At 46.4% G+C, this 26084-nt stretch overlaps 2 protein-coding genes across 5 annotated transcripts in view; both read left to right on the top strand.

Moving 5' to 3' along the window:
* The first annotated feature begins 1613 nt into the window (after window positions 1–1613).
* On the top strand, window positions 1614–5338 carry LOC112256116 (zinc finger protein 500). Of its 3 annotated transcripts, none has more exons than XM_024429119.2 (5): window positions 1614–1962; window positions 2318–2655; window positions 2759–2883; window positions 3064–3208; window positions 3736–5338. In XM_024429119.2, exons 2-5 carry the CDS (start codon window positions 2349–2351, stop codon window positions 4518–4520), a joined length of 1362 nt encoding a protein of 453 aa, XP_024284887.1. In that variant the 5' UTR covers window positions 1614–1962; window positions 2318–2348; the 3' UTR covers window positions 4521–5338. The 3 variants fall into 3 exon arrangements, with proteins under 3 accessions (XP_024284887.1, XP_024284888.1, XP_024284886.1); XM_024429120.2 differs by having other exon boundaries at window positions 2214–2655; window positions 3088–3208; XM_024429118.2 differs by having other exon boundaries at window positions 2214–2655.
* Window positions 5339–17042: 11704 nt separating this feature from the next.
* LOC112255655 (serine/threonine-protein phosphatase 2A 55 kDa regulatory subunit B gamma isoform) overlaps window positions 17043–26084 on the top strand; it is a 45248-nt gene continuing 36206 nt past the window's right edge. Inside the window, exons 1-2 of one of the 2 annotated variants that reach the window (XM_042325815.1) lie at window positions 17697–17784; window positions 25783–25932. In XM_042325815.1, the coding sequence (XP_042181749.1) occupies window positions 25851–25932 (82 nt within the window). In that variant the 5' untranslated portion in view covers window positions 17697–17784; window positions 25783–25850. Of the gene's footprint in view, window positions 17785–25782; window positions 25933–26084 lie in introns of both variants that reach the window. The other variant, XM_042325816.1, reaches the window with a different exon arrangement.

Raw genomic sequence — 26084 nt, 5'->3', positions numbered from 1 at the left:
TATATTTAGGCATAACCATTACAAAGGATCAGAAGTCTAGAGGCTTACTAAATTTTAACCCCCATATTAAAACAACCCAGCTAAATGAATGGCTACAGCGGGACTTGTGTTTAAAAGGAAGATTCCTAATAACCCAGGCTGAAGGTATCTCTAGACTAACATATGGTGCTCTATCTTTATATCCTGACAGTAAAATAAGCAAGGAGATAGACCAGATGCTTTTCAACTTTCTGTGGAGAAACCGTACCCATTACATCAGGAAAACTGTTGTAATGAACACGTATGAGTATGGTGGACTGAATTTTCTGGACTTTACTACCTTAAATAATACTTTTAAGATCAATTGGATAAAACAATTCCTAAGAAGACCCACTTCTATGGGGAATTTTATTCCTCATCATGTCTTCTCTACTTTTGGTGGCCTTCATGTTGGTTTGCAATTATAATATTGGCAAAGGTCCAGTGAAACTTTCTGCTTTTCATCAGCAGATTTTCTTGTCATGGTCCTAAATTATGCTTATAAATTATTCTCCACGCAGATATTATATATGGAATAATCGGGATATATTGTATAAAAATACCTCTTTTCTTTTAGAATATTGGTTCCGAAATAATATCCTATTGGTGAGCCAACTGGTAAATGCAGAGGGTTTTTTACTTAGTTATGAGGAATTCTAATCACTTTACAAGGTCCCTGTAACACCTAAAGATTTTGCAATTGTTTTAGATGCCATTCCCTCAGGTGTTGCTCTATTATTCAGGAACGTGTCAAGACCTGACCCTCAGAGCCTACCTTCCGCTGCCCCTGTTAACTCATCAGTAGGAAAGATTTGTTTCTCTTTTGGTCCACTCAACAACAGAGCGATACGATCCTTGTTTCAGCAGGATGTTGTATCTATCTATACCTTATGTCATACCTTATTGGAATGGATTTATTGATACTATCTGTTGGAAAAAAGTTTGGATGTTGCCACACACATCCCTACTTGTTAACAAAATTAAGGAAGTTTCCTTTAAAATTGTTTATAAATATTATCCTGCCAATGACTATATGAAGAAGTTTAAGGAAAACATAAACTCAAATTGTACCTTTTGCAATGACCACCCAGAAACAGTGTTGCATCTTTTTTGGCATTGTATTCATGTAAGGAAACTGTGGCAAGACATCAGTAGATTTATAATTGAACGCATTTATGAAGATTTTACACTATTGTGGAGAGATGTACTGCTTGGATTCTTTACCTAAAATAGAAATAAGCTGAAACAATTTTATGTAATTAATTTCATTATTCTTTTGGCCAAATTTCATATTCACAAATGTAAATTTACAACCAAAACACCACATTTTCTTACCTTACAAAAATAAATGTAATTATATTTAAAGACAATTAAATACTCTACTAACAAGAAAGCTGTTCGAATTGTAAGTATATGTATGTCCCTTAAGGTCCTTGTGTAATATGATATTGTACCTCCTAGCCCAATTGTCCTTTGTATATTATTTATCTATACTTGTGTTCCCACATGTACTTCCTGTATTGATTTGTTGTTAATAAAATAAAATAAATAAAAAAGCTTTAGATCTCACTCATTTCCCTTTTGCGGTCACTCCATCTATCCGGCTAGGGAATTGCAAATCCCGTAGAGAAGAACGTCTCATTATCGCGAGACGGAGAATCAACATGGCTTGCTTCCATAGATTTCGCTAGCCATTTTAGTCAATTGAAAAATCCCAAAATCTGAGAGTTTGAGTTATCTACTCGAATTTCAAATGACTCAACCAATAAAGCAAGTACTGTAGCTACATACAGTAATTCCTCTTCCAGGTTTCTTGCGTCTTTGTTAACCAGCTAGCTAGATAACGTTAACTGAGTCTGCCATCCAGAGCTACCCTTGTTCAGCTGTCTAGCTATCTTGATTTGCCTGGCTGCACTCTTCACAGTCTTCAGTGTTTGTTTTAAGGTAAGTCTCATCTGTTGTTAACAGCATGTAGACTGGATATTAGTGGTATAGCCAGCTAACGAGCAGTGATTCTGGAGGGGTGTGGTGTTGGTTACTTGGATTTGTAGCTAGTTATGCTTCACAGACTGGCTCAGATCCAGATAACTGGTGGACTGGATAGGAGACAGATGTAGCCAGGTTGACTCCAACATTGCTGTATGTCAGATAGAGGGTCACGTCTTTATAAATTACTGTATCATTTTCTACCATAGTGACATCCTCCTCTTCACCACCCCACCTGATTGACAGCAAAGAAGTGCTCCTCTCCTTGGGACTCGGTGTAACCCTCCACCCTATCTACCCCTGTTGTCCCCAGAGCAGGGGGTAAGGACACCACCGTCGCCACAATGCTGGAGTCTGTAAGGAACACGTTTCACGCCCAGCTGGCCACCGTCATGGACTCCCTGCTGGCTGCAGCGGTGTGTGAGATCGCAAAAATCTTTGAGAGCAGTCTGTGTGAGCAGCAGGAGGAGCTGACACAGAGAGGAGAGGAGATCACAGGCCTGAGGGGGAGGCTGGAGCGGGCAGAGAGGAGGCTGAAGAAGGAAGGAGAGGAGGAAGAAGAAGGAGAGGGCCTACTGGATGTGGTAGAAGGACCAGTGAGAAAAACAGGAGGAGATGGCAGCCCGGGGCAGCAGTCTGAACCAAGAGCTGGTAAGAAAACCAGATGTCTCATCTGAAAATGATCTTAGGAACATTTTGGTTAAAAACACAACTAAACTACTGTCTGGTTGTTTGTCCTGCACCGTTTGTTCAGGTTCAAGCTGGGATTCGGATGCGGCCTCTGAGACCCCTCCACTGGTCCAGGACAGCGGATGTAAGAAGTCCCACAGGATGAAAAAGGAGAGAACTGAGCTGGAGGGTTCCTCCATCAAAGAAGAGGTCAGTCAGTCATTCTCTAACACAATAAGAATGTCTGTCTTTCTCTATTTAATTACCGTTTTCTTCTATGTCACAAAGATAGTCATGCTGCTTAGAGTTTTCAACGGTTAATTTATTCAAAGGCTGTTAACACAGCTGTGACGCTGGCCCCCACATTAATGTTTTATTCTCTCCCTTTAGCTTAAACATTGCCCTCTTCCACAGTTCGAGGAGCCCCACCCTGCCCCTGTGGAGGGGGAGGGCCAAGGGCCAGGGAGGAGCTCTTCTGCTGGGGGTCAGAGGCTGGGAGAACCCTTGTCTGACACAACAGGGACCAAGGCAAAGTGTAAGGAAGTCCTTAACCAATCAATCTACATGTTTGTGTTTTACAGTCCCTCCAGGATTTAGCGATTCTGCAATAGATAATTTTTTGGGGTGAATCAACAATTCCTTGCGTATTATGCTAAGGCTTGCAAATTTTCCAATCACCACACTATTTTTGCATAAAACAGCCAAAATCAATATTGACATTACCACAAAAAACTGTCCAATCACCTCAGTACAAAAAGAGGGCTTTCAATCTTAACCAGTCACTGCTCTTTTACTGCATACAATTGTTCAATCAAACCATCAACAAACTTTTCCCCCCGTCAGCGAATTTTCCTGACAAAATCATTGCAAATTGCCATCCAAAATGTCAGAATTGCCGCAAGTAAAATCAAGCATTTTGGCCCACAACTATCGCAACTGTACGCTGCGATTTTAGAGCAAATAAACATTGTCTTTTCATTCTGTATTGTATTTTATACTTGTGGAATTGTTGGAATGAGTATATTGAGCCCCCTTCATGATGTTGTTCCTATCTCTTGGTAGTATCCCATTGGGAGGGAGACCCCAGACCTCTTCAGAGCCAGAGCTCCACCTCCTTCTTCCATGGCCCCCGGGTTGGACATTTCTCTCCCAGACCCGACCACAGGTCTCCTGGGCTTGACCCCTGGGCCAGTGGGGTTCCTCTAGAGCTTCAGGATCCAAGCTTCCTGGACCAGAGCCCAGACCAGGTACTAGAGCAGAGAGAGCCCCGGCAGTCACAGGACCAAACCAACCAATCCCAGAGAGGCCTGAGACCAAGAGACGACAGAGGGAGGGGCCTAGTTCATCAGAACCGCTGGTCATTGGCTGCCAAGGATCCAGTCAGACCACACCCCAACGCACATGCTCAGAAACACGCACAAGGTCACGCACACACACTGGGCGGGGCGAGACCCTACACTTGTCCGTACTGCGGCAAGAGCTTCAGCTACCCGTCCCACCAGCGCAGGCACCTGCTGCGCCACACAGGGGTGAGGATGTACCCCTGCTTGGTATGCGACAAGAGCTTCCTGACTCCGTCAGAGCTCACGGTGCATACCCGCGTCCACACAGGGGAAAGGCCGTTTGGCTGCACCCAGTGTGGAAAGCGTTTTGCCCGCAGCGGGAACCTCCGGGCCCACCAGAGAGACGTCCACCTGGGGAAGAGACCCTTTGTCTGCCAGGAGTGTGGCAAGAGGTTCGCCCACAGGGGCAACCTGAGGGTGCACTACCAGAGGGTACACCAAGGCCTGCCATACCATGAGGATGAGTATGACCAGGATGGCAACACTCTCCCCTCTACTGGGTAAAGGGTCAACAGGGTCACATTCAGTAGGAGCTAATGGGAGAAAGCATTTTAAAATGGAAAATGAGTGTTCTTGCAGTGCATTTGGAAAATATTCAGACCCCTTGACTTTTTCCACATTTTATTATGTTATAGCCTTATTCTAAAATTGATTAAATTGTTATTTTTCTCAATCTACACTCAATACCCCATAATGAATAAGAAAAAACAGGTTTTTAGAATATTTTGCATATGTATAAAAAGTAAACCTGGGGAATAGTTACAGGGGAGAGGAGGGGGGATGAATGAGCCAATTGTAAGCTGGGGATGATTAGGTGGCTGTGATGGTATGAGGGCCAGATTGGGAATTTAGCCAGGACACCGGGGTTAACACCTCTACTTTTACAATAAGTGCAACATCCCATCCGAAAGACGGCACCCGACACAGGGCAATGTCCCCAATCACTACCCTGGGGCATTGGGATATTTTTTTAGACCAAAGGAAATAGTGCCTCCTACTGTCCCTCCAACACCACTTCCAGCAGCATCTGGTCTCCCATCTAGGCACCGACCAGGACCAACGCCGCTTAGCTTCAGAAGCAGGCCAGCAGTGGGATGCAGACCCTTTACTCATTACATTGTTTAAGCACCTTTGGCAGTGATTACATCTTCGGGTCTTATTGGGTATGACACTACAAGCTTGACACACCAGTATTTAGTGAGTTTTTCCAATTCTTTGTAGATTCTCTCAAGCTCTGTCAGGTTGGATGGGGAGCGTCTCTAGAGATGTTCTATTGGGTAGAAGTCTGAGCTCTGGCTAGGACATTCAGAGACCTGTACCAAAGCCACTACTGCATTGTCTTGGCTGTGTGCTTAGGGTCGTTGTCCTGTTGGAAGGTGAACCTTCATCCCAGTTTGAGGCTGAGCGCTTTGGAGCAGGTTTTCATCAAGCATCTCTCTGTACTTTGCTCTGTTCATCTTTCCCTTGATCCCTGCTGCTGAAAAACATCCCCACAGCATGATGCTGCCACCACCAAGCTTCACCGTAGGGATGGTGCAAGGTTTCCTCCAGATGTGATGCTTGGCATTCAGGCCAAAAAGTTCAATTTTGGTTTCAGCAAAACAAAGAATCTTGTTTCTCATTGTCTGAGAGTCCTTTAGGTGCCTTTTGGCAAACTCCAAACAGGATGTTGTGCCTTTTTTACTCAGGACGGGCTTATGTCTGGCCGCTCTACCATAAAGGCCTGATTGGTGGAGTGTTGCAGAGATGGGAGAACCTTCCAGAAGGACAACCATCTCCACAAAGGAACTCTGGAGCTCTGTCAGAGTGACCATCAGGTTCTTGCTCAGTTTGGCCAGGCGGCCAGCTCTAGGAAGAGTCTTGGTGGTTCCATAATTTTTACATTTAAGAATGATGGAGGCCACTATGTTCTTGGAGACCTTCAATGCAGAAGACATTTTTGGTACCCCCCCCAGATCTCTGCCTTGACACAATCCTGTCTCGGAGCTCTACAGACAATTACTTCAACCTCATGGCTTGGTTTTTGCTCTGACATACACTGTCAACTGTGGGACCTTATATAGACAGATGTGTGCCTTTCCAAATGAGGAAAACAATGAATTGAATCCGTTTTAGAATAAGGCTGTAACGTAACAAAATGTGGGGAAAAGGAAAGGGATCTGAATACTTTCCGAATGCTCTGTATGGAGCATGTTGTCTTCTATGAATTAGGCCTCTACCTGCACATGTGTCTGCATTTTAAACTCATGTCCCATAGGAATGACTCCACCTGTCAAGAGACAATGATGAAGACAGGAAATGGTGAGAGCGAGAAAGGAAAGCAGCGCTCCCTGCGGGAGGAAGAGAAGGCATTTCTAAGTGTTGCATCATTTAAAGGGTTGTTATATTGTTAGTAGTGTTTTTATACTGAGAGACGGTGCTTTTGCCCTTTACTCTACATGGTTGTGTATGTTAGCAAAAGTGACAAACGTGCAAACTGATTTGATTCTGAATGATACGATTAGCATAACATTCCCTATTTTGTGTCGTTAGTCATCCTCCATTGTGTAGTGTTCATATAAAGTAATTAACCAAAATAAAACCAGGTGTATTCACAGTCGATCTTGCAATGATGATACAGTATCTTGTTTCTGAATATGCTTTCTTTGGTCCATAAGGTAAGGAAAAGCAGGAACAAGATTTTAGAAGGTACTGTACTTTTTGGGGGGTAAGTGCAGTACCATTGATTGCCACCAGAGAGGAGTCTTACTGCTGTGTTCTCCATTATAATGCATAGAAGACATGCACTGACAGTATAGTAGGCTGGTTGAAGACGTCGGCCTCGTCAGCACGTTTTACGTCTAGTGTGTGTGAAGCATTATTGGCCTTCTGTTGGCTTTGCAAGTCACATTCTCTGCTTTAACAGAGAGAAGTCCCTTTCCCCTGTTCCCTCAGGTTATGTCAGACTTCTGCCGACCTGTTTGAGGAAGGCTCCACACCACTCTCTCACTTATATCTTACCTAGTAAGTTTCAGATCAAATTGAGCTTTTTTTGTAGCTTTGGCAACTATGTATGCGTTTTCTATACCTGTTCACTCCTCTCCCAGTAGGCTTTACAGACGCTCCCCACCCCTTGGCTTGCAACCCTTCTAATTTAGTGTACCCTGCACACACAACCCATGTGGATTTCCTGGTCTCTGGCAGCGATTGGAACTGACAATTTGCGATCAGGAACGCTGAGTTCATCCCTTCAGTCCCTTTGTTGTCCTGATAGAGACATTGATCACCTCACCCCAGAGAACACTGCTACTCCAGCTGCTCTCTCTTCATCTGACTACGTTTTCTCTCATAGTCTGAGAGCATCTGGTCGTTGTGGTGGCACAGGGCTACTAATTTCTCCTAACTGGAGATTTTCTCCTTTCTTCCTCTCACCTGTCTCCTCATTTGAATTCCCTGCTGTCACTGGCACTCGTCCACTCAAGCTTAGGATTGTTGACATCCATTGCCCACCAGGTGTCCTAAGAGTTCCTCAATGAGCTTGACACCTTGATAGGCTCATTTCCTGACGATGGCTCGCTGCTCTTGATTTCTTTCCAACTCTCTCTTTCCCTCCTTGCCTCTTTTGACCTCACCCTTTCCCAGTCCCCTCCCACACACAAGACAGGCAATACATTTGACCTCACCCTTTCCCAGTCCCCTCCCACACACAAGACAGGTAATACACTTGACCTCACCCTTTCCCAGTCCCCTCCCACACACAAGACAGGCAATACATTTGACCTCACCCTTTCCCAGTCCCCTCCCACACACAAGACAGGTAATACACTTGACCTCACCCTTTCCCAGTCCCCTCCCACACACAAGACAGGCAATACATTTGACCTCACCCTTTCCCAGTCCCCTCCCACACACAAGACAGGCAATACATTTGACTTCACCCTTTCTCAGTCCCCTCCCACACACAAGACAGGCAATACACTTGACCTCATCCTTTCCCAGTCCCCTCCCACACACAAGACAGGCAATATGCTTGAACTCATCACTACTAGAGGATGTTTTCCTACTAATCTCACTGCAACCCCCCTCCAGGTCTCTGATCACTACTTAGTTCATTTTTTCTGTCTCCCTTTCCTCCAACCCTACCCACTCAGCCCCTACCCAGATGGTCATGTGCCATCGCAATCTTCGCTCTCTCTCTCCCACTACTCTCCTCTTCTATCATATCATCTCCCTTCTGCTGAATCCTCCTCCCTTCTGTCTCCTGATTTTGCCTCTTTGACCCTACTCTCCTCCCTTCTGTCTCCTGATTTTGCCTCTTCAACCCTACTCTCCTCCCTTCTGTGTCCTGATTTTGCCTCTTCGACCCTACTCTCCTCCCTTTCCGCGTCCTTTGACTTGCACTGTCCCCTTACCTCCCGGCCGTCTCGGCCCTCCCCTCCTGCTCCCTGACTGTGTCTCTCTGCGAGCTGACAGAATGAGGCTCCGGAAATGATGGAAAGGTCCTCCGGAAGTTATCCTTTCACTCCCTCCTTCTCTTCCTCTGTATCCACTGCTGAAGCAACTTCTATCACTTAACATTTCAAGCTTCTGCCTCTAACCCTAGGAAACTATTTTCCACCTTCTCCTCCCTCCTTAATCCTCCACCCCTCCCTCTCTGTGGATGACTCTGTCAACCACTTTGAAAAGAAGGTGGAGGACATCCGCTCCTCATTCACTCAGCCTATTGAGTCCACTGGTCTCTCACACAGAACTACCCTACGCTTTGGCCTCTTTCTCCCCTCTCTCTCCAGATTCATTCCTGCAACTAGTGAGGTCTGGCCTCCCGACTCGCTGACCACTGGCTGCGTCCCCTCTGACTACAAAATGGCCCAAGTCACTCCCCTCCTCGAGAAATGAACACTTGACTACTCTGACGTCAAAACAAACAAATGCCTTTCTTTTCTTTCCAAAACACTTGAGCGCGCTGTCTCTGACCACTGTCTCTGACCAACTCTCTTACTATCTCAGAATGATCTTCTTGACCCTAACCGGTCAGGCTTCAATACGGGTCACTCAACCGATACTGCTCTTCTCTTTGTCACGGAAGCTCTCAGCACCCCCAAAGCTGACTCTCTCTCTCCTCTGTTTCATCCTCCTAGATCTATCTGCTGCCTTTGACACCGTGAACCATCAGATCCTCCTCTCCAGTCTCTCAGGGCTGGGCGTCTCAGTCTCTGCACATACATTTCTGCGTGCCTGGCAGATATCTCAGCTTGGACATTGGCCCACCACCTCAAGCTCAACCTTGACAAGACAGAATTGCTCTTTCTCCAGGGGAAGGCCTGCCTGCTCCAAGACCTCACCATCACAGTTGACAACTCCACTGTGTCCCCCTCCCAGAGTGCGAACAACCTTGGCATGACCCTTGACATCACCTTGTCAATCTCTGCAAACATCAAAGCAGTGACTAGCTCCTGCAGGTTCATGCTCTACAACATCTGTAGAGTACTTCCCTGCCCCACACAGGAAGCAGTGCAGGTCTTTAATCCAGGTACTTGTCATCTCCCGTCTGGACTACTGCAACTCTCTGTTGGCTGGGCTCCCAGCTTGTGCCATAAAACCCAGCAAATGATCCAGAACGCTGCAGCTCGCTGGTGTTCAACCCTCCCAAGATCTCCAATTTCACCTCGCTCCTCCGCACATTCCACTACATTTGAGTCATTATCCAGAGCAACTTAGTGCGTTTATCTTAAGATTGTTAGGTGGGACGGCCACATATCACAGTCATAGTAGGTACATTTTTTTCTCAAAGAAGCTATCAGCAAAGTCACTGCTAGTACGCAGGGGGTTTGGGTTGAGAAGGGGGGGTTGCTGTGGGATTATTTAACATAGTCTTTGAAGAGGTAGGGTTTCAGATGTTTTCGGAATACCACCAGGGACTCTGCTGTCCTAGCTTACAGGCAAGATGGTTCCACCATTGGGGTGCCAGGACAGAGAAGAGTTTGGACTGGGCTGAGCAGAGCTGCCCTCCCATAGGGATGGGAGGCCCAGGAGACCAGAGGTTTCAAAACAGAGTGCTGGGGTGTAGGGTTTGAACATAGCCGGAAGGTAGTGAGGGACTGTTCCTCTTGCTGCTCCGTATGCATGTCCCACAGCGCCCCTCCCCCATGCCATTCGTGAGCTAACACTCGCACTTGATTTTTTTCCCCCATTACGAGCTTAGACTTTTCTGATTTAAAGGAAAATGTACTTACTATGACTGTAATATGTGGTTGTACCACCTAGCTATCTTAAGATTAATGCGATAATTTGTAAGTCGCTCTGGATAAGTGTCTGCAAATTACTAAAATGTATACTGTGAACAGGTATTCTTGATTAGTATCTCTTTCTCGCTTTGTCTTCTGTCTCTTCATCCCTCTATTTCTCTCACGCACACACCCACCTGAATACGGAGTAGCTTTCTGGGTGGGTCGATTTCCTCATGCTACTGAGGCCATGATTTGTTCATTGAAACATTACATTCTCTGACCTCTCCCCTCCCCCAAGGTCTGTGGGGTTGAACTGTTCCATTACAGACCCAGGGCTTTAATGTAATAACACCTCTCAGCCCTCACAGAGAGCACAGAGGGAGAGGAATCGCTGTGTGCACGCACTGTGTGGGGGCTAGAGAGAGTGGTGTACACGGGGTGTGAGTTAGGTCACTGGGTTTTGTGTGTGTATTGAGGAGGAGGTTGATCTTGTCATTCATGTTTGTTTGTGTGGGGGCTAGAGAGAGTGGTGTTATAGCTTTGCTCTGTGCATATAGAGGCTTTGCTGTGTTTTCTGTTGATATATTTTGATATGTATATACATCGAGTGTATAAAACATTAGGAACATCTTCTTAATATTGAGTTGCACCCCCTTTTGTCCTCAGAACAGCCTCAATTCATCAGGCATGGACTACAAGGCATCAACAGTGTTCCACAGGGATGCTGGCCCATGTTGACTCCAATGCTTCCCGCAGTTGACTGGATGTCCTTTGGGTGGTGGACCATCCTTGATACACACGGTGAACTGTTGAGCGTGAAAAATCCAGCAGCATTGCAGTTCTTGACACACTCAAGCCGGTGCGCCTGGCATCTACTACCATACCCTTTTCAAAGGCGCTTAAATATTTTGTCTTGACCATTCACCCTCTGAATGGCACACATTCTCAATTGTCTCAAGGCTTAAAAATAATTTTCTAACCTGTTTCCTTCCCTTCATCTACCCCGATTGAAGTAACATCAATAAGGGATCATAGCTTTCACCTGGTCAGTCTGTCATGGAAAGAGCAGGTGTCCTTAATGTTTTGTTCATTCTGTGTATACAATGTCTCTTCCCAATTTCACCCGTAAGTTATATTACTGCTTATTCAATGTTTTGTACACAGTGTATTTTTGTTGGTGTGTATATTTTGGTGTGGTGTATGTAATCCCATTTCAGCCCCTGAAAACATAAGCAGCTTTGCCCCCAGGGAAAGGAAACAAATTAACAGTTACGCAGGCACATGCCGTGGCTGTGTCACCTAAATATTGTCAGATATTTTCATGACCTACATTAAATAGGGTGGTGTTCGGCATCGATTAACTTCAGTGTGTGGGAATGGCCTTGTACTGTATTGTGAGTATGACTGAGTATGTACCCAGTTACCCATCTCCATTTCTGATTCAACTATAACTGTTTTTATATATGTTGTTACACTTGGTGTCTTCTCTGCCTCGGGCTACTTGTTCAATTCTCCAGAACACTATTCTGCTGCCTCTCCCCTGCCCAAAATGTCCCTCCACCCCTCCCCACCTTAGCAGTAAAATTACCCCCTAAAATATGTAATAAAATATAACTACAGTATGTAGGGGTTATGGAATTATCACCCCTCAGATGTGTACTGTACATACATCCCGTGTGTGTCGGAGAGCGAGACAGACTGCCAACAGTGGGGGTTAGAGGTTTGTCTCCCAAGGCTGCTCGTAATCTGCTCTACTGTCTGGTCCCCAGGGACCATGTTTTCATTTAGGTTACCATTACTGATTGCACTGAATCCTGCCTTCAGGGGATTACAGTGCTGTCTGTAGATGAAGGAAGCCTGTTTATTCATCTACCAGACTACTGAAGAACTCCATGTGCTAATGGTGTTAGCGGACTCTGGTTTAAAACTTTCATCACTGGCATCCCAATTGGCACAGCGGTCTAAGGCAGTGTAGTGCTAGAGGCGTCACTACAGACCCGGGTTCGATCCGGGCTGATTACAACTGACCGCAAACTGGAGTCCGGTCGGGCGGTGAAAAATTGGCCCAGCGTCGTACGGGTTACGGGAGGGTTTGACCGGGGGGGCTTTACTTGGCTCATCGCGCTCTAGCGACTCCTTGTGGTGGGCCGGGTGCCTGCAGGCTGACCTCAGTTGAACTGTGTTTCTTCCGACACATTGAAGTGGCTGGCTTCTGGTTTAAGCGGGTGGGTGTTAAGAAGTGTGGTTTGTTTAGGAGGACGCATGACTCGACCTTCTACTCTCCCAAGCCCGTTGGGGAGTTGCAGCGACGAGACAAGATCAGAATTGGGGAAAAATACCAAAAATACATTTTTAAAAACCAGTTCATCACTGGCGTCTGTCTCGTCAGCCATTTTGTGTCTGTTGAAATATTGATTTTGACGACATGATTCAGAACCATCTTTTATCGTACAGCATTCTAAATACCAGAGCATTCTAACACTGTCCTCACACAATTGTGGATTTATCTATGTGATTTATAACTATTTATAACCCACATCAACCCAGTGTGCATGGAGGAGGTGAGACCATGCACTGGTGTGTAGCATATTCCCCTTTGTGAAAAAGATGGATGGAGATATAATTACAGTGAATGTGCTTCCGGTTGGGAAGAGGAATGCCGGGATAGAGTGGGGATTCAGCGCTCTGAAGTGCCTGTGTTGACACGTCTGCTCCTGCGCCTCCCCTCTGGCGTAAGACATGGCCAGAGTACTAACCACCAGTCCTGGGATACATCATTATGGACACCTGGCACTCATCATTACACGCACCTGTGAATCATTATGATTCACACCTGGACTCCACTACCTTCATCATTTCCTCCTCTTTATATGTCACTTCCCCAGGTTCACTCACCAGTTGGTATTGTTCTTGTGTATCGGTGTCCTGCCTTATGTTAGTGTCGTGTTCTTGGTTTTGTTGTTTTATTAAAACGTTTCACCTGCACCTGCTTCGACTCACCGCCCCATCATTACATGTGTATTCTGAGTGGCTCTGTGGGTTGCTAGGCAACTCTGTGGCTGAGTGGAGCAGAGTGTTCTGGAGTGGGGATTGGATGAGGGAAGAGCACTGGGTCACTTAGAACTTCACCCACAGCATCAGGCTCTCTGATTCGACCGTTTGATGATCAAGATAAAAGATATTGCTCAACCAGGGTTTCAAATCAAATCAAATTGTATTAGTCACATGCACCGAATACAACAGGTGTAGACCTTACAGTGAAATGCTTACTTAAGAGCCCCTAACCAACAATGCATTTAAAAAAAATACGAATAAGAATAAGAAATAAAAGTAACAAGTAATTAAAGAACAGCTGTAAAATAAGGATAGGGAGACTATTGATTCTGTACTGGTACAGAGTCAATGTGCAGTGGCACTGGTTAGTTGAGGTAATATTTACATGAAGGTAGAGTCATTAAATTGACTATGCATAGATGATAACAACAGAGAGTAGCAATGGTGTAAAAGAGAGGGGGAGGGGGCAATGCAAATAGCCTGGGTAGCCATTTGATTAGGTGTGGTAGCAGAGAGAACAGTCTATGACTAGAGTGGCTGGAGTCTTTGACAATTTTTAGGGCCTTCCTCTGATGCCGCCTGCTATAGAGGTTCTGGATGGCAGGAAGCTTGGCCCCAGTGATGTACTGGGCCATTTGCACTACTCTCTGTAGTGCCTTGCGGTCGGAGGCTGAGCAGTTGCCATACCAGGCTGTGATGCAACCAGGATGCTCTCAATGGTGCAGCTGTAGAACCTTTTGAGGATCTGAGGACCTATGCCAAATATTTTCAGTCTCCTGGGGGGGGAATAGATTTTGTCATATCCTCTTCACGACTGTCTTGGTGTGCTTGGACTCCAAGGAACTTGAAGCTCTCAACCTGCTCCACTGCAGCCATGCCATGATAACAGTCTAGCACTAGGTTTCCCAAACTCATCAAGCGTTGATTATTTAAGTCAGCTGTGTAGTTCTAGGGTAGAACAGAGTTTGGGAAACCAAATGCTGAACCATTATCATGGCGTATGCTTTATGTGAGGAAATTCATTTGTTGAGGGACATTCAACCTGTAGACCGTCTATGAATAATGCTTTTTGTGATCTGAGATTCTAATGAATCCTCAGTGAATCATACAAACACAGTTTATCATCAAATCATCCCATATCTTTTATTTGTTTATTAAAACCGGGGATTCATTTTGAGGTTTATGTCTCAGTTGAGGGTTGAACTTTGGCAGTGCTGTCTGGACTGGTTCCAACAACATCAGTCTGTTCACTGGCTCTTCCTCTGATCCGTCCACCCCCCCCTTACCAGTCTATCCTTTAGGGAGGATGTTCCCTGTAGTTTGGGACACCATAGCTGCATCTCAATAGTCTAAAATGTCTTCCTCTCCTTGTCTTGTTTCCTTAATCTGTACTGACGTGAACCAACTGGAGTGATGGAAGTGAATGCCTGGCAGACATAGTCCCACCATGTTGTTGTCACCTCCTCTGCCTTTACAGATCAGTGCAGATGAAGGGGAGGAGAAACCACATCTGACTATTGAGATGTGCTCTGTGCCTTGGGTCCAACCTAGTGGCTGCCTTCCAGCATCGACAAGGCAACAGGCACAGTCTGTGGGCAAGCCCGAGGTCTAACCCTCTCGTCTACGGTCAGGGTCAGGGATGGCAGCCCTTGAAGGACATACTGCGGTGGGGTGGATGAAGATCGAGCTGGATATAAGAGGAGAAGGATATTAAAAAAAGTGTGTGTTTGAGATGATAGATATTGCTCAGGGATATTAAGATGTTTAAGTGGGATGGCAAGACTCAAATGTATTTATAAAGACCTTCTTACATCAGTTGATGTCACAAAGTGCTGAACAGAAACCCAGCCTAAAACCCCAAACAGCAAGCAATGCAGGTGTAGAAGCACGGCGGCTAGGAAAAACTCCCTTGAAAGGCCAAAACCTAGGAAGAAACCTAGATAGGAACCAGGCTATGAGGGGTGGCCAGTCCTCTTCTGGCTGTGCCGGATGGGGATTATAACAGAACATGGCCAAGATGTTCAAATGTTCATAGATGACCAGCAGGGTCAAATAATAATAATTAGGGTGGTTGTAGAGGGTGCAACAGGTCAGCACCTCAGGAGTAATGTCAGTTGGCTTTTCATAGCCAATCATTCAGAGTATCTCTACCGCTCCTGCTGTCTCTAGAGAGTTGAAAACAGCAGGTCTGGGACAGGTAGCACGTCCGGTGAACAGGTCAGGGTTCCATAGCTGCAGGCAGAACAGTTGAAACTGGAGCATTTTGGATTGTTCTTATTTTCCTCAAATAAAAAAATAGGATGATCGAGCAACAGTAAGGGCTCTTCGATACTGCACAGTACTGTCTTTCCAAGCTAGTCGGAAGACTTCCAGTTTTGTGTAGCGCCATTTCCGTTCCAATTTTCTGGAAGCTTGCTTCAGAGCTCTGGTATTTTCTGTATACCAGGGAGCTAGTTTCTTATGACAAATGTTTTTAGTTTTTAGGGGTGCGACTGCATCTAGGGTATTATGCAAGGTTAAATTGAGTTCCTCAGTTAGGTGGTTAACTGATTTTTGTACTCTGATGTCCTTGGGTAGATGGAGGGAGTCTGGAAGGGCATCTAGGAATCTTTGGGTTGTCTGAGAATTTATAGCACAGCTTTTTATGATCCTTGTTTGTGGTCTGAGCAGATTATTTGTTGTGATTGCAAATGAAATAAAATGGTGGTTCGATAGTCCAGGATTATGAGGAAAACATTAAGATCCACAACATTTATTCCACTGGACAAAACTGGGTCCAGAGTATGACTGTGGCAGTGAGTAGGTCCGGAGACATGTTGGACAAAACCCAACATGGTGGCGCTGAAAGCCTTTTGGAATGGGTCTGTGGACTTTTCCATGTGAATATTAAAGTCACCAAAAATGTGAATATTATCTGCTATGACTACCATGCCCGAAAGGAATTCGGGGAACTCACTGAGGAACGCTATATATGGCCCAGGAGGCCTTTTTTTGTAAATTTAAATTTGCTATCAGAAATGTTAGCAACACCTCCGCCTTTGCGGGATGCGCGGGGGATATGGTCACTAGTGTAACCAGGAGGTGAGGCCTCATTCAACACAGCAAATTCATCAGGCTTAAGCCATGTTTCAGTCAGGCCAATCACATCAAGATTATGATCAGTGATTAGTTCATTGACTATAACTGCCTTGGAAGTGAGGGATCTAACATTAAGTAGCTCAATTTTGAGATGTGAGATATCACAATCTCTTTCAATAATGACAGGAACGGAGGAGGTCTTTATTCCAGTGAGATGGTGGGTTATCTTACTCGGTGGGTTTTATTAGTTTCATGATGTGTGGGGGGCTTCATTAGTTGAGTAGGTTATAGCTGTGTTTAGGGGGTTGAGATGGTGGTGAAAGCTGATGATTGGAGGTTAGAGCTGATAAATAGGCCTTATATTCCCTGCTTGGGGTTAAAAGGAGATGGCCAGAAGCAGATATGAAGCCAAATGTCACTGTCACTTCCATTGCACTCTGCTCTCCATTTTCTCCCCCACCTCTCTTTTTCTCCCATCCATCCATTCCCGCTCCCTATTCATAATTCTCTCTCTCTCTCTCTCTCCTCTCTCTCTCTCTCTCTCTCTCTCTCTCTCTCGTCTCTAATAATTTGCAGTCAGTGGTCGTGCAGATTGCAGTTGGTCTCTGATTGGCTGAGCTGGGAGGAGTCTATTCTGATGTGTCACACCCGTACCACATCAGCAGTATAGAACCTCCCTCTTTCCCTCTCTCCCATCATTCCCCTCTCTCGCTACCACTCTCTCTCCCTCACACACACACGCGTGCGCTTTTACACACATTCATACGCCAGAGCTGACACTGCAGCAGAAAAACAGCCTGGTAGCGAAAAAGAGGGACTCCATTGACTGTGAGAGAGGACTGTCTTCATGGAGGCTCTATCGAGGAGTACCTGACCAGAGGCAATGGGCTGTGGGTGTGTGTGTTAGTGTGTGTGTGTGTGTGTGTGTGTGTGTGTGTGTGTGTGTGTGTGTGTGTGTGTGTGTGTGTGTGTGTGTGTGTGTGTGTGTGTGTGTGTGTGTGTGAGAGAGAGCACCCCAGCAAGAGAAGCAGCACTGCAGATACTGACTGAGTCCGGGGCTCAGCTTGGAGCATCGACCGAGAAACGAAGATCCATTGCTCTCAACCTCTGTGTGTGTGTGTGTGTGTGTCAGTGAATGTGTATGTTTGTGTAAGAGCTGGTGTGTCATTCACTGCTCTGCCTGCGTATCCTTGCGTATCTGTGTCGTCGGCCCTCTCCCTGTCCCTGTCCCAGAATGCTTCATTCTGCGCCCCTGTGCTGAGGAGGCGTTGGGCAGTATGGACTGTGCGCTGGCCGGGACCCCCCCCCACGGATCTAGGCTGCCCCCCCAGGACGGGCACACACCGCACCTCTGCTGATGGGCGAGGACACTGACACCACCCGAACACTGAACCACAGCTTCCTCCGAGACCACAACTATGTGACTGAAGGTAAGAGAGGACAGGGGCGTGGGGTGTGGGGCTGCAGGTAACATAGCGGTTAAGAGTGTTGGGCCAGTAACTGAAAGGTTGCTGGTTCAAATCCCAAGCCGACAAGGTGAACAAAAATCTGTCTGTTCCCTTGAGCAAGGTACTTAACCTTAATTGCTCTGGATAAGAGCGTCTTCGAAATTACTTAAAGTATGTGTGTGCTCTACGACTGTTTATGTAAGTGTGTGTGTTTTCTCTCTCACAATCTCTTTGCTCATAGGGTAGATCTATAATCTCTCATGAGAGGATCCAGAATCTTTCAAAAGAGTTAGTCAGGTACAGTCAGTTCGTCAGTACAGTCAGTTAGTCAGTGCAGTCAGTACAGTCAATTAGTCAATAAAGTCAGGTACAGTCAGTTAGTCAGTGCAGTCAGTACAGTCAGTCAATGCAGTCAGTACAATCAGTACAGTCAGTTTAGTCAGTACAGTCAGTACAGTCAGTTAGTCAGTACAGTCAGGTACAGTTAGTTAGTCATTACAGTCAGGTACAGTCAGTTAGTCAGTACAGTCAGTTAGTCAGTTAGTCAGTGCAGTCAGTTAGTAAGTACAGTCAGTTAGTCAGTACAGTAAGTACAGTCAATTAGTCAGTACAGTCAGTTCGTCAGTGCAGACAGTTAATCAGTACAGTCAGGTACAGTCAGTTAGTCAGTACAGTCAGTTAGTCAGTACAGTCAGTTAGTCAGTGCAGTCAGTTAATCAGTACAGTCAGGTACAGTCAGTTAGTCAGTGCAGTCAATTACTCAGTACAGTCAGTTAGTCAGGTACAGTCAGTTAGTCAGTACAGTCAGGTACAGTCTGTTAGTCAGTATAGTCAGTACAGTCAGTACAGTCATTTAGTTAGGTACAGTCAGTTAGTCAGGTACAGTCAGTTAGTCAGGTACAGTCAGGTACAGTCAGTTAGTCAGTACAAATCAAATCAAATCAAATCAAATCAAATTTTATTTGTCACATACACATGGTTAGCAGATGTTAATGCGAGTGTAGCGAAATGCTTGTGCTTCTAGTTCCGACAATGCAGTAATAACGAGCAAGTAATCTAACTAACAATTCCAAAAAAAAACTACTGTCTTATACACAGTGTAAGGGGATAAAGAATATGTACATAAGGATATATGAATGAGTGATGGTACAGAGCAGCATAGGCAAGATACAGTAGATGATATCGAGTACAGTATATACATATGAGATAAGTATGTAAACCAAGTGGCATAGTTAAAGTGGCTAGTGATACATGTATTACATAAGGATGCAGTCGATGATATAGAGTACAGTATCAACGTATGCATATGAGATGAACAATGTAGGGTAAGTAACATTATATAAGGTAGCATTGTTTAAAGTGGCTAGTGATATATTTACATAATTTCCCATCAATTCCCATGATTAAAGTGGCTGGAGTAGAGTCAGTGTCATTGACAGTGTGTTGGCAGTAGCCACTCAATGTTAGTGGTGGCTGTTTAACAGTCTGATGGCCTTGAGATAGAAGCTGTTTTTCAGTCTCTCGGTCCCAGCTTTGATGCACCTGTACTGACCTCGCCTTCTGGATGACAGCGGGGTGAACAGGCAGTGGCTCGGGTGGTTGATGTCCTTGATGATCTTTATGGCCTTCCTGTAGCATCGGGTGGTGTAGGTGTCCTGGAGGGCAGGTAGTTTGCCCCCGGTGATGCGTTGTGCAGACCTCACTACCCTCTGGAGAGCCTTACGGTTGAGGGCGGTGCAGTTGCCATACCAGGCGGTGATACAGCCCGCCAGGATGCTCTCGATTGTGCATCTGTAGAAGTTTGTGAGTGCTTTTGGTGACAAGCCGAATTTCTTCAGCCTCCTGAGGTTGAAGAGGCGCTGCTGCGCCTTCCTCACGATGCTGTCTGTGTGAGTGGACCAATTCAGTTTGTCTGTGATGTGTATGCCGAGGAACTTAAAACTTGCTACCCTCTCCACTACTGTTCCATCGATGTGGATGGGGGTGTTCCCTCTGCTGTTTCCTGAAGTCCACAATCATCTCCTTAGTTTTGTTGACGTTGAGTGTGAGGTTATTTTCCTGACACCACACTCCGAGGGCCCTCACCTCCTCCCTGTAGGCCGTCTCGTCGTTGTTGGTGATCAAGCCTACCACTGTTGTGTCGTCCGCAAACTTGATGATTGAGTTGGAGCGTGCATGGCCACGCAGTCGTGGGTGAACAGGGAGTACAGGAGGGGGCTCAGAACGCACCCTTGTGGGGCCCCAGTGTTGAGGATCAGCGGGGAGGAGATGTTGTTGCCTACCCTCACCACCTGGGGGCGGCCCGTCAGGAAGTCCAGTACCCAGTTGCACAGGGCGGGGTCGAGACCCAGGGTCTCGAGCTTGATGACGAGCTTGGAGGGTACTATGGTGTTGAATGCCGAGCTGTAGTCGATGAACAGCATTCTCACATAGGTATTCCTCTTGTCCAGATGGGTTAGGGCAGTGTGCAGTGTGGTTGAGATTGCATCGTCTGTGGACCTATTTGGGCGGTAAGCAAATTGGAGTGGGTCAAGGGTGTCAGGTAGGGTGGAGGTGATATGGTCCTTGACTAGTCTCTCAAAGCACTTCATGATGACGGATGTGAGTGCTACGGGGCGGTAGTCGTTTAGCTCAGTTACCTTAGCTTTCTTGGGAACAGGAACAATGGTGGCCCTCTTGAAGCATGTGGGAACAGCAGACTGGTATAGGGATTGGTTGAATATGTCCGTAAACACACCGGCCAGCTGGTCTGCGCATGCTCTGAGGGCGCGGCTGGGGATGCCGTCTGGGCCTGCAGCCTTGCGAGGGTTAACACGTTTAAATGTCTTACTCACTTCGGCTGCAGTGAAGGAGAGACCGCATGATTCCGTTGCAGGCCGTGTCAGTGGCACTGTATTGTCCTCAAAGCGGGCAAAAAGTTATTTAGTCTGCCTGGGAGCAAGACATCCTGGTCCGTGACTGGGCTGGGTTTCTTCCTGTAGTCCGTGATTGACTGTAGACCCTGCCACATACCTCTTGTGTCTGAGCCGTTGAATTGAGATTCTACTTTGTCTCTGTACTGGCGCTTAGCTTGTTTGATAGCCTTGCGGAGGGAATAGCTGCACTGTTTGTATTCAGTCATGTTACCAGACACCTTGCCCTGATGAAAAGCAGTGGTTCGTGCCTTCAGTTTCACACGAATGCTGCCATCAATCCATGGTTTCTGGTTAGGGAATGTTTTAATCGTTGCTATGGGAACGACATCTTCAACGCACGTTCTAATGAACTCGCACACCGTATCAGCGTATTCGTCAATGTTGTTGTCTGACGCAATACGAAACATCTCCCAGTCCACGTGATGGAAGCAGTCTTGGAGTGTGGAGTCAGCTTGGTCGGACCAGCGTTGGACAGACCTCAGCGTGGGAGCTTCTTGTTTTAGTTTCTGTCTGTAGGCAGGGATCAACAAAATGGAGTCGTGGTCAGCTTTTCCGAAAGGGGGCGGGGCAGGGCCTTATATGCGTCGCGGAAGTTAGAGTAACAATGATCCAGGGTCTTTCCACCCCTGGTTGCGCAATCAATATGCTGATAAAATTTAGGGAGTCTTGTTTTCAGATTAGCCTTGTTAAAATCCCCAGCTACAATGAATGCAGCCTCCGGATAAATCGTTTCCAGTTTGCAGAGAGTTAAATAAAGTTCGTTCAGAGCCATCGATGTGTCTGCTTGGGGGATATATACAGCTGTGATTATAATCGAAGAGAATTCTCTTGGTAGATAATGCGGTCTACATTTGATTGTGAGGAATTCTAAATCAGGTGAACAGAAGGATTTGAGTTCCTGTATGTTTCCTTCATCACACCATGTCACGTTGGCCATAAGGCATACGCCCCCGCCCGTCTTCTTACCAGAGAGATGTTTGTTTCTGTCGGCGCGATACGTGGAGAAACCCGCTGGCTGCACCGCTTCGGATTGCGTCTCTCCAGTGAGCCATGTTTCCGTGAAGCAGAGAACGTTACAGTCTCTGATGTCCCTCTGGAATGCTACCCTTGCTCGGATTTCATCAACCTTGTTGTCAAGAGACTGGACAGTCAGTTAATCTGTACAGTCAGTTAGTCAGTACAGTCAGTTACAGTCAGTTAGTCAGTACATTCAGTACAGTCAGTTACAGTCAGTCAGTACAGTCAGTTAGTCAGTACAGTCAGTTAGTCAATACAGTCAGGTACAGTAAGTTAGTCAGTACAGTCAGTTAGTCAGTGCAGTCAGTACAGTCAGTTAGTCAGTACAGTCAGTTAGTCAATACAGTCAGGTACAGTCAGTTAGTCAGTACAGTCAGTTAGTCAGTGCAGTCAGTACAGTCAATTAGTCAGTACAGTCAGTTACAGTCAGTTAGTCAGTACAGTCAGTTAGTCAGTGCAGTCAGAGACAGTCAGTTAGTCGGGACAGTCAGTACAGTCAGTACATTCAGTTAGTCAATGCAGTCAGTACAGTCAGTTAGTCAGTACAGTCTGTTAGTCAGTACAGTCAGTACAGTCAGTTAGTCAGTACAGTCAATTAGTCAGTACAGTCAGTTAGTCAGTAGTCAGTTACAGTCAGTTAGTCCGTGCAGTCAGTTAGTCAGTACAGTCAATTAGTCAGTGCAGTCAGTACAGTCAATGCAGTCAGTGCAGTCAGTTAGTCTGTACAGTCAGTTAATCTGTACAGTCAGTTAGTCAGTACAGTCAGTTACAGTCAGTTAGTCAGTACATTCAGTACAGTCAGTTACAGTCAGTTAGTCAGTACAGTCGTTACAGCTTGTCGTTACAGTCAGTTAGTCAGTACAGTCAGTGCAGTCAGTCAATTACAGTCAGTGCAGTCAGTTACATTCAGTGCAGTCGGTCAGTTACAGTCAGTACAGTAGGTACAGTCAGTGCAGTCAGTTACAGTCAGTGCAGTCAGTCAGTTACTGTCAGTACAGTCAGTTACAGTCACTACAGTCAGTTACAGTCAGTGCAGTCAGTTACGGTCAGTTAGTCTGTGCAGTTAGTTTTAGTCAGTGCAGTACTGACTTGCCAGGTTAAATGAAGGTTAAATAAAATATATATATATCCTTCAGCTCTGATCTCTCCTCTCTCTCCTGTCATCCCTCTATCCTTCAGCTCCTCTCTCTTCTCTCTCTCCTGTCATCCCTCTATCCTTTAGCTCTGATCTCTCCTCTCTCTCTCCTGTCATCTGTCTCTCTCCTGTCATCCCTCTATCCTTTAGCTCTGATCTCTCCTCTCTCTCTCCTGTCATCTCTCTCTCTCCTGTCATCCCTCTATCCTTTAGCTCTGATCTCTCCTCTCTCTCTCCTGTCATCTCTCTCTCCTGTCATCTCTCTCTCCTGTCATCTCTCTCTCTCCTGTCATCCCTCTATCCTTTAGCTCTGATCTCTCCCCTCTCTCTCCTGTCATCTATCTCTCCTGTCATCTCTCTCTCCTGTCATCTCTCTCTCTCCTGTCATCCCTCTATCCTTCAGCTCCTCTCTCTTCTCTCTCTCCTGTCATCCCTCTATCCTTTAGCTCTGATCTCTCTCCTCTCTCTCTCTCTCCTGTCATCCCTCTATCCTTTTGCTCTGATCTCTCCTTTATTTCTTGTTCTCTTTTTTTCTCCTCTCTCTCTCTGTGTGTGTGTGTGTGTGTGTGTGTGTGTGTGTGTGTGTGTGTGTGTGTGTGTGTGCAGGTGGTTGTGTGTGACTGTCTCTGGGTACTGTACATACCATACATGCATATATACAAGTGACTCATGAATTTTCTTGAGTTTTCATGAAATTAAAACACACCAAAAATAAATGAAAACAGAAATCTCTCTCTCTCTCTCTGGTGATTGTTGAGTGTGTGTGGGCGGCTGACTGTCGAGTGACGTGCGTCAGAACAGAGGAGGTAGTTGTCTGAGTTTCATTCCTGTATCAGAATTCAGGATTAATATCCCAATCTATTTCCCTCTGTATTCCTGTTAATCTGAACTCAACACTGTTCATTTGGCTGGAACACTGGGCCACTTTCACACAGCAACATTGTTCAGCAGCTGCTCTCAGAGGTAGGATTACAATTCCAGAATGTTAAGGGGTTGTGTACCTGGAATTACCCTGTCTAGATAATCCATTACACACTGTGCTATTTTCAGTTGTTTATATCATTTGTTTGTATGTATGAATTAACAATGTCTCAAACAGTAGTGTGTGTGTGTGTGTGTGTGTGTGTGTGTGTGTGTGTGTGTGTGTGTGTGTGTGTGTGTGTGTGTGTGTGTGTGTGTGTGTGTGTGTGTGTGTGTGTGTGTGTGTGTGTGTGTGTGCGTGTGCGTGTGTCTCTCTCTGAAATACTTTCTATGTGTGTCAATGGATACTGAATACTGTACATTGTCTTTCACGAGGGTATGTGTGGGTGGAAGGCGTGTTCCATTGCATGCACACTGTCTCCCATACATCATACATCACCATCTGTCCATCACCATGGAAACAGAACAGGAAGATACATTTGGCGTGTTGGGAGTGGCCTTGGGTGATTGACAGGCTAGCCCCGCCCTCTAACAATAGCCATATTAAATTATGCCATCAGACCACAGCTAGAGTCCCTGACGATTCAGAAACACAGGGAGGAGTACATACAGCCAACACCATGCGACTCCTGTCCTGGCAGAGAGGCGTGATGTATTAGCAGGGCCATTCACCTAGTCCCAAAACATATTGCCTAGACCGGTGTTATGGTGCTGATTTGTTTCTGAAAACCTTTGCCGAAGATAGGAGAGTGCAGTGTCTTGTTATAATATACTATGGCGTTATAGAAATGATTGTAGAAACACAGGAATAAACAAATCCCATAGTTCCACAAGGATTAGGATGTTGTCGATATCGGTATTCAACCCCCCCCCCCTCCTCTTCATCCATCCCCACCACCTCAACCCCTCTCTCCACACCTCCATCTATCTACATATCCGTCCATCCACCTCTGCTCTATTCCTCCTTCCCCTCCTGATATTACTCATTACATTGGCTATTGATGAAGTGTGTGTGTGCACACAGCAGTGTATCTGTAGCTATGTCAAAACCGAGGCCTCTCTCCAGTCTCCAGCGTTTCCTGCCCTAGGCTCGAAGAGGGGAGGATATTTAGCCCATTTCCTCCTGTCCCCCTCCCCCTCTCTCTCCCCCTCCTGTCCTATAGACTACCCCTCCCTGTACAACCCTCCTGTTCCCCTCCCCCTCTCTCTCCCCCTCCTGCACTATAGACTACCCCTCACTGTACAACCCTCCTGTTCCCCTCCCCACTCTCTACCCCTCCTGTCCTATAGACTACCCCTCCCTGTACAACCCTCCTGCCCCCTCCCCCTCTCTCCCCCTCCTGCCCTCCTCCCCCCCTCTCTCCTGCCCTATAGTCTCCCCCTCCCTGTACAACCCTCCTGTCCCCATCCCCCTCTCTCTCCCCCTCCTGCCCTATAGACTACCCCTCCCTGTACAGCCCTCCTGTTCCCCTCCCCCTCTCTCTCCCCTCCTGCCCTATAGTCTCCCCCTCCCTGTACAGCCCTCCTGTTCCCCTCCCCTCTCTCTCCCCCTCCTGCCCTATAGTCTCCCCCTCCCTGTACAGCCCTCCTGTTCCCCTCCCCTCTCTCTCTCCCCCTCCTGCCCTATAGTCTCCCCCTCCCTGTACAACCCTTCTGTCCCCCTCCCCCTCTCTCTCCCCCTCCTGCCCTATAGTCTCCCCTCCCTGTACAACCCTTCTGTCCTATGGCTAGGAGTTCCTGGACAGAGATGGTAGGATGGTGAAATGGACATGTTAACGATAATAATAAAACCATGACAACATGCATGATTTGTTTGTATCAGTCACTACAGTATTAACAATGCCACCATTACTTTCATTATAGTACAGAAGAAGGAAAGGAGACACTTTAGAGCCACCCCCACCCCCACCTCCTCCTCTCTCCTCCCCTCCCTCCCTGTGGCATCCCTCTGTGATGCAATGTAACTGAGACCCTGCTGCCCCCCTCTTGCAGGGCTGCTCGTGGCTTTAGCCTGAAGAGCCCGCCCCGCCTCCTCCCCTCTCCCGGACTCCTCCCCCAGGATGTTGAACCCTATCCAGGTCCTGTGCTCCGACATCACTTCCCTCTCTCTGGAGCCCGAGCCATTTGCCTCTTACACTGAAGGTGTGTTTACACTATACAGTACCAAGTACTTTTCACTTTATCATCTATTCAGATCTATCAAGATCAAGACTCCTGTCTGTGTGAATGTTGTTTGTGTGTGTGTGCGAGATCTGGCTCTGTGACTGTGTGTGTGTGTGTGTGTGTGTGTGTGT

Source organism: Oncorhynchus tshawytscha, linkage group LG08, assembly GCF_018296145.1.
Source record: "Oncorhynchus tshawytscha isolate Ot180627B linkage group LG08, Otsh_v2.0, whole genome shotgun sequence".
Classification (NCBI taxonomy): domain Eukaryota; kingdom Metazoa; phylum Chordata; class Actinopteri; order Salmoniformes; family Salmonidae; genus Oncorhynchus; species Oncorhynchus tshawytscha.
The sequence above is the reverse complement of the archived record's forward strand: the minus strand, read 5'-3'. Positions and strand labels throughout refer to the sequence as shown.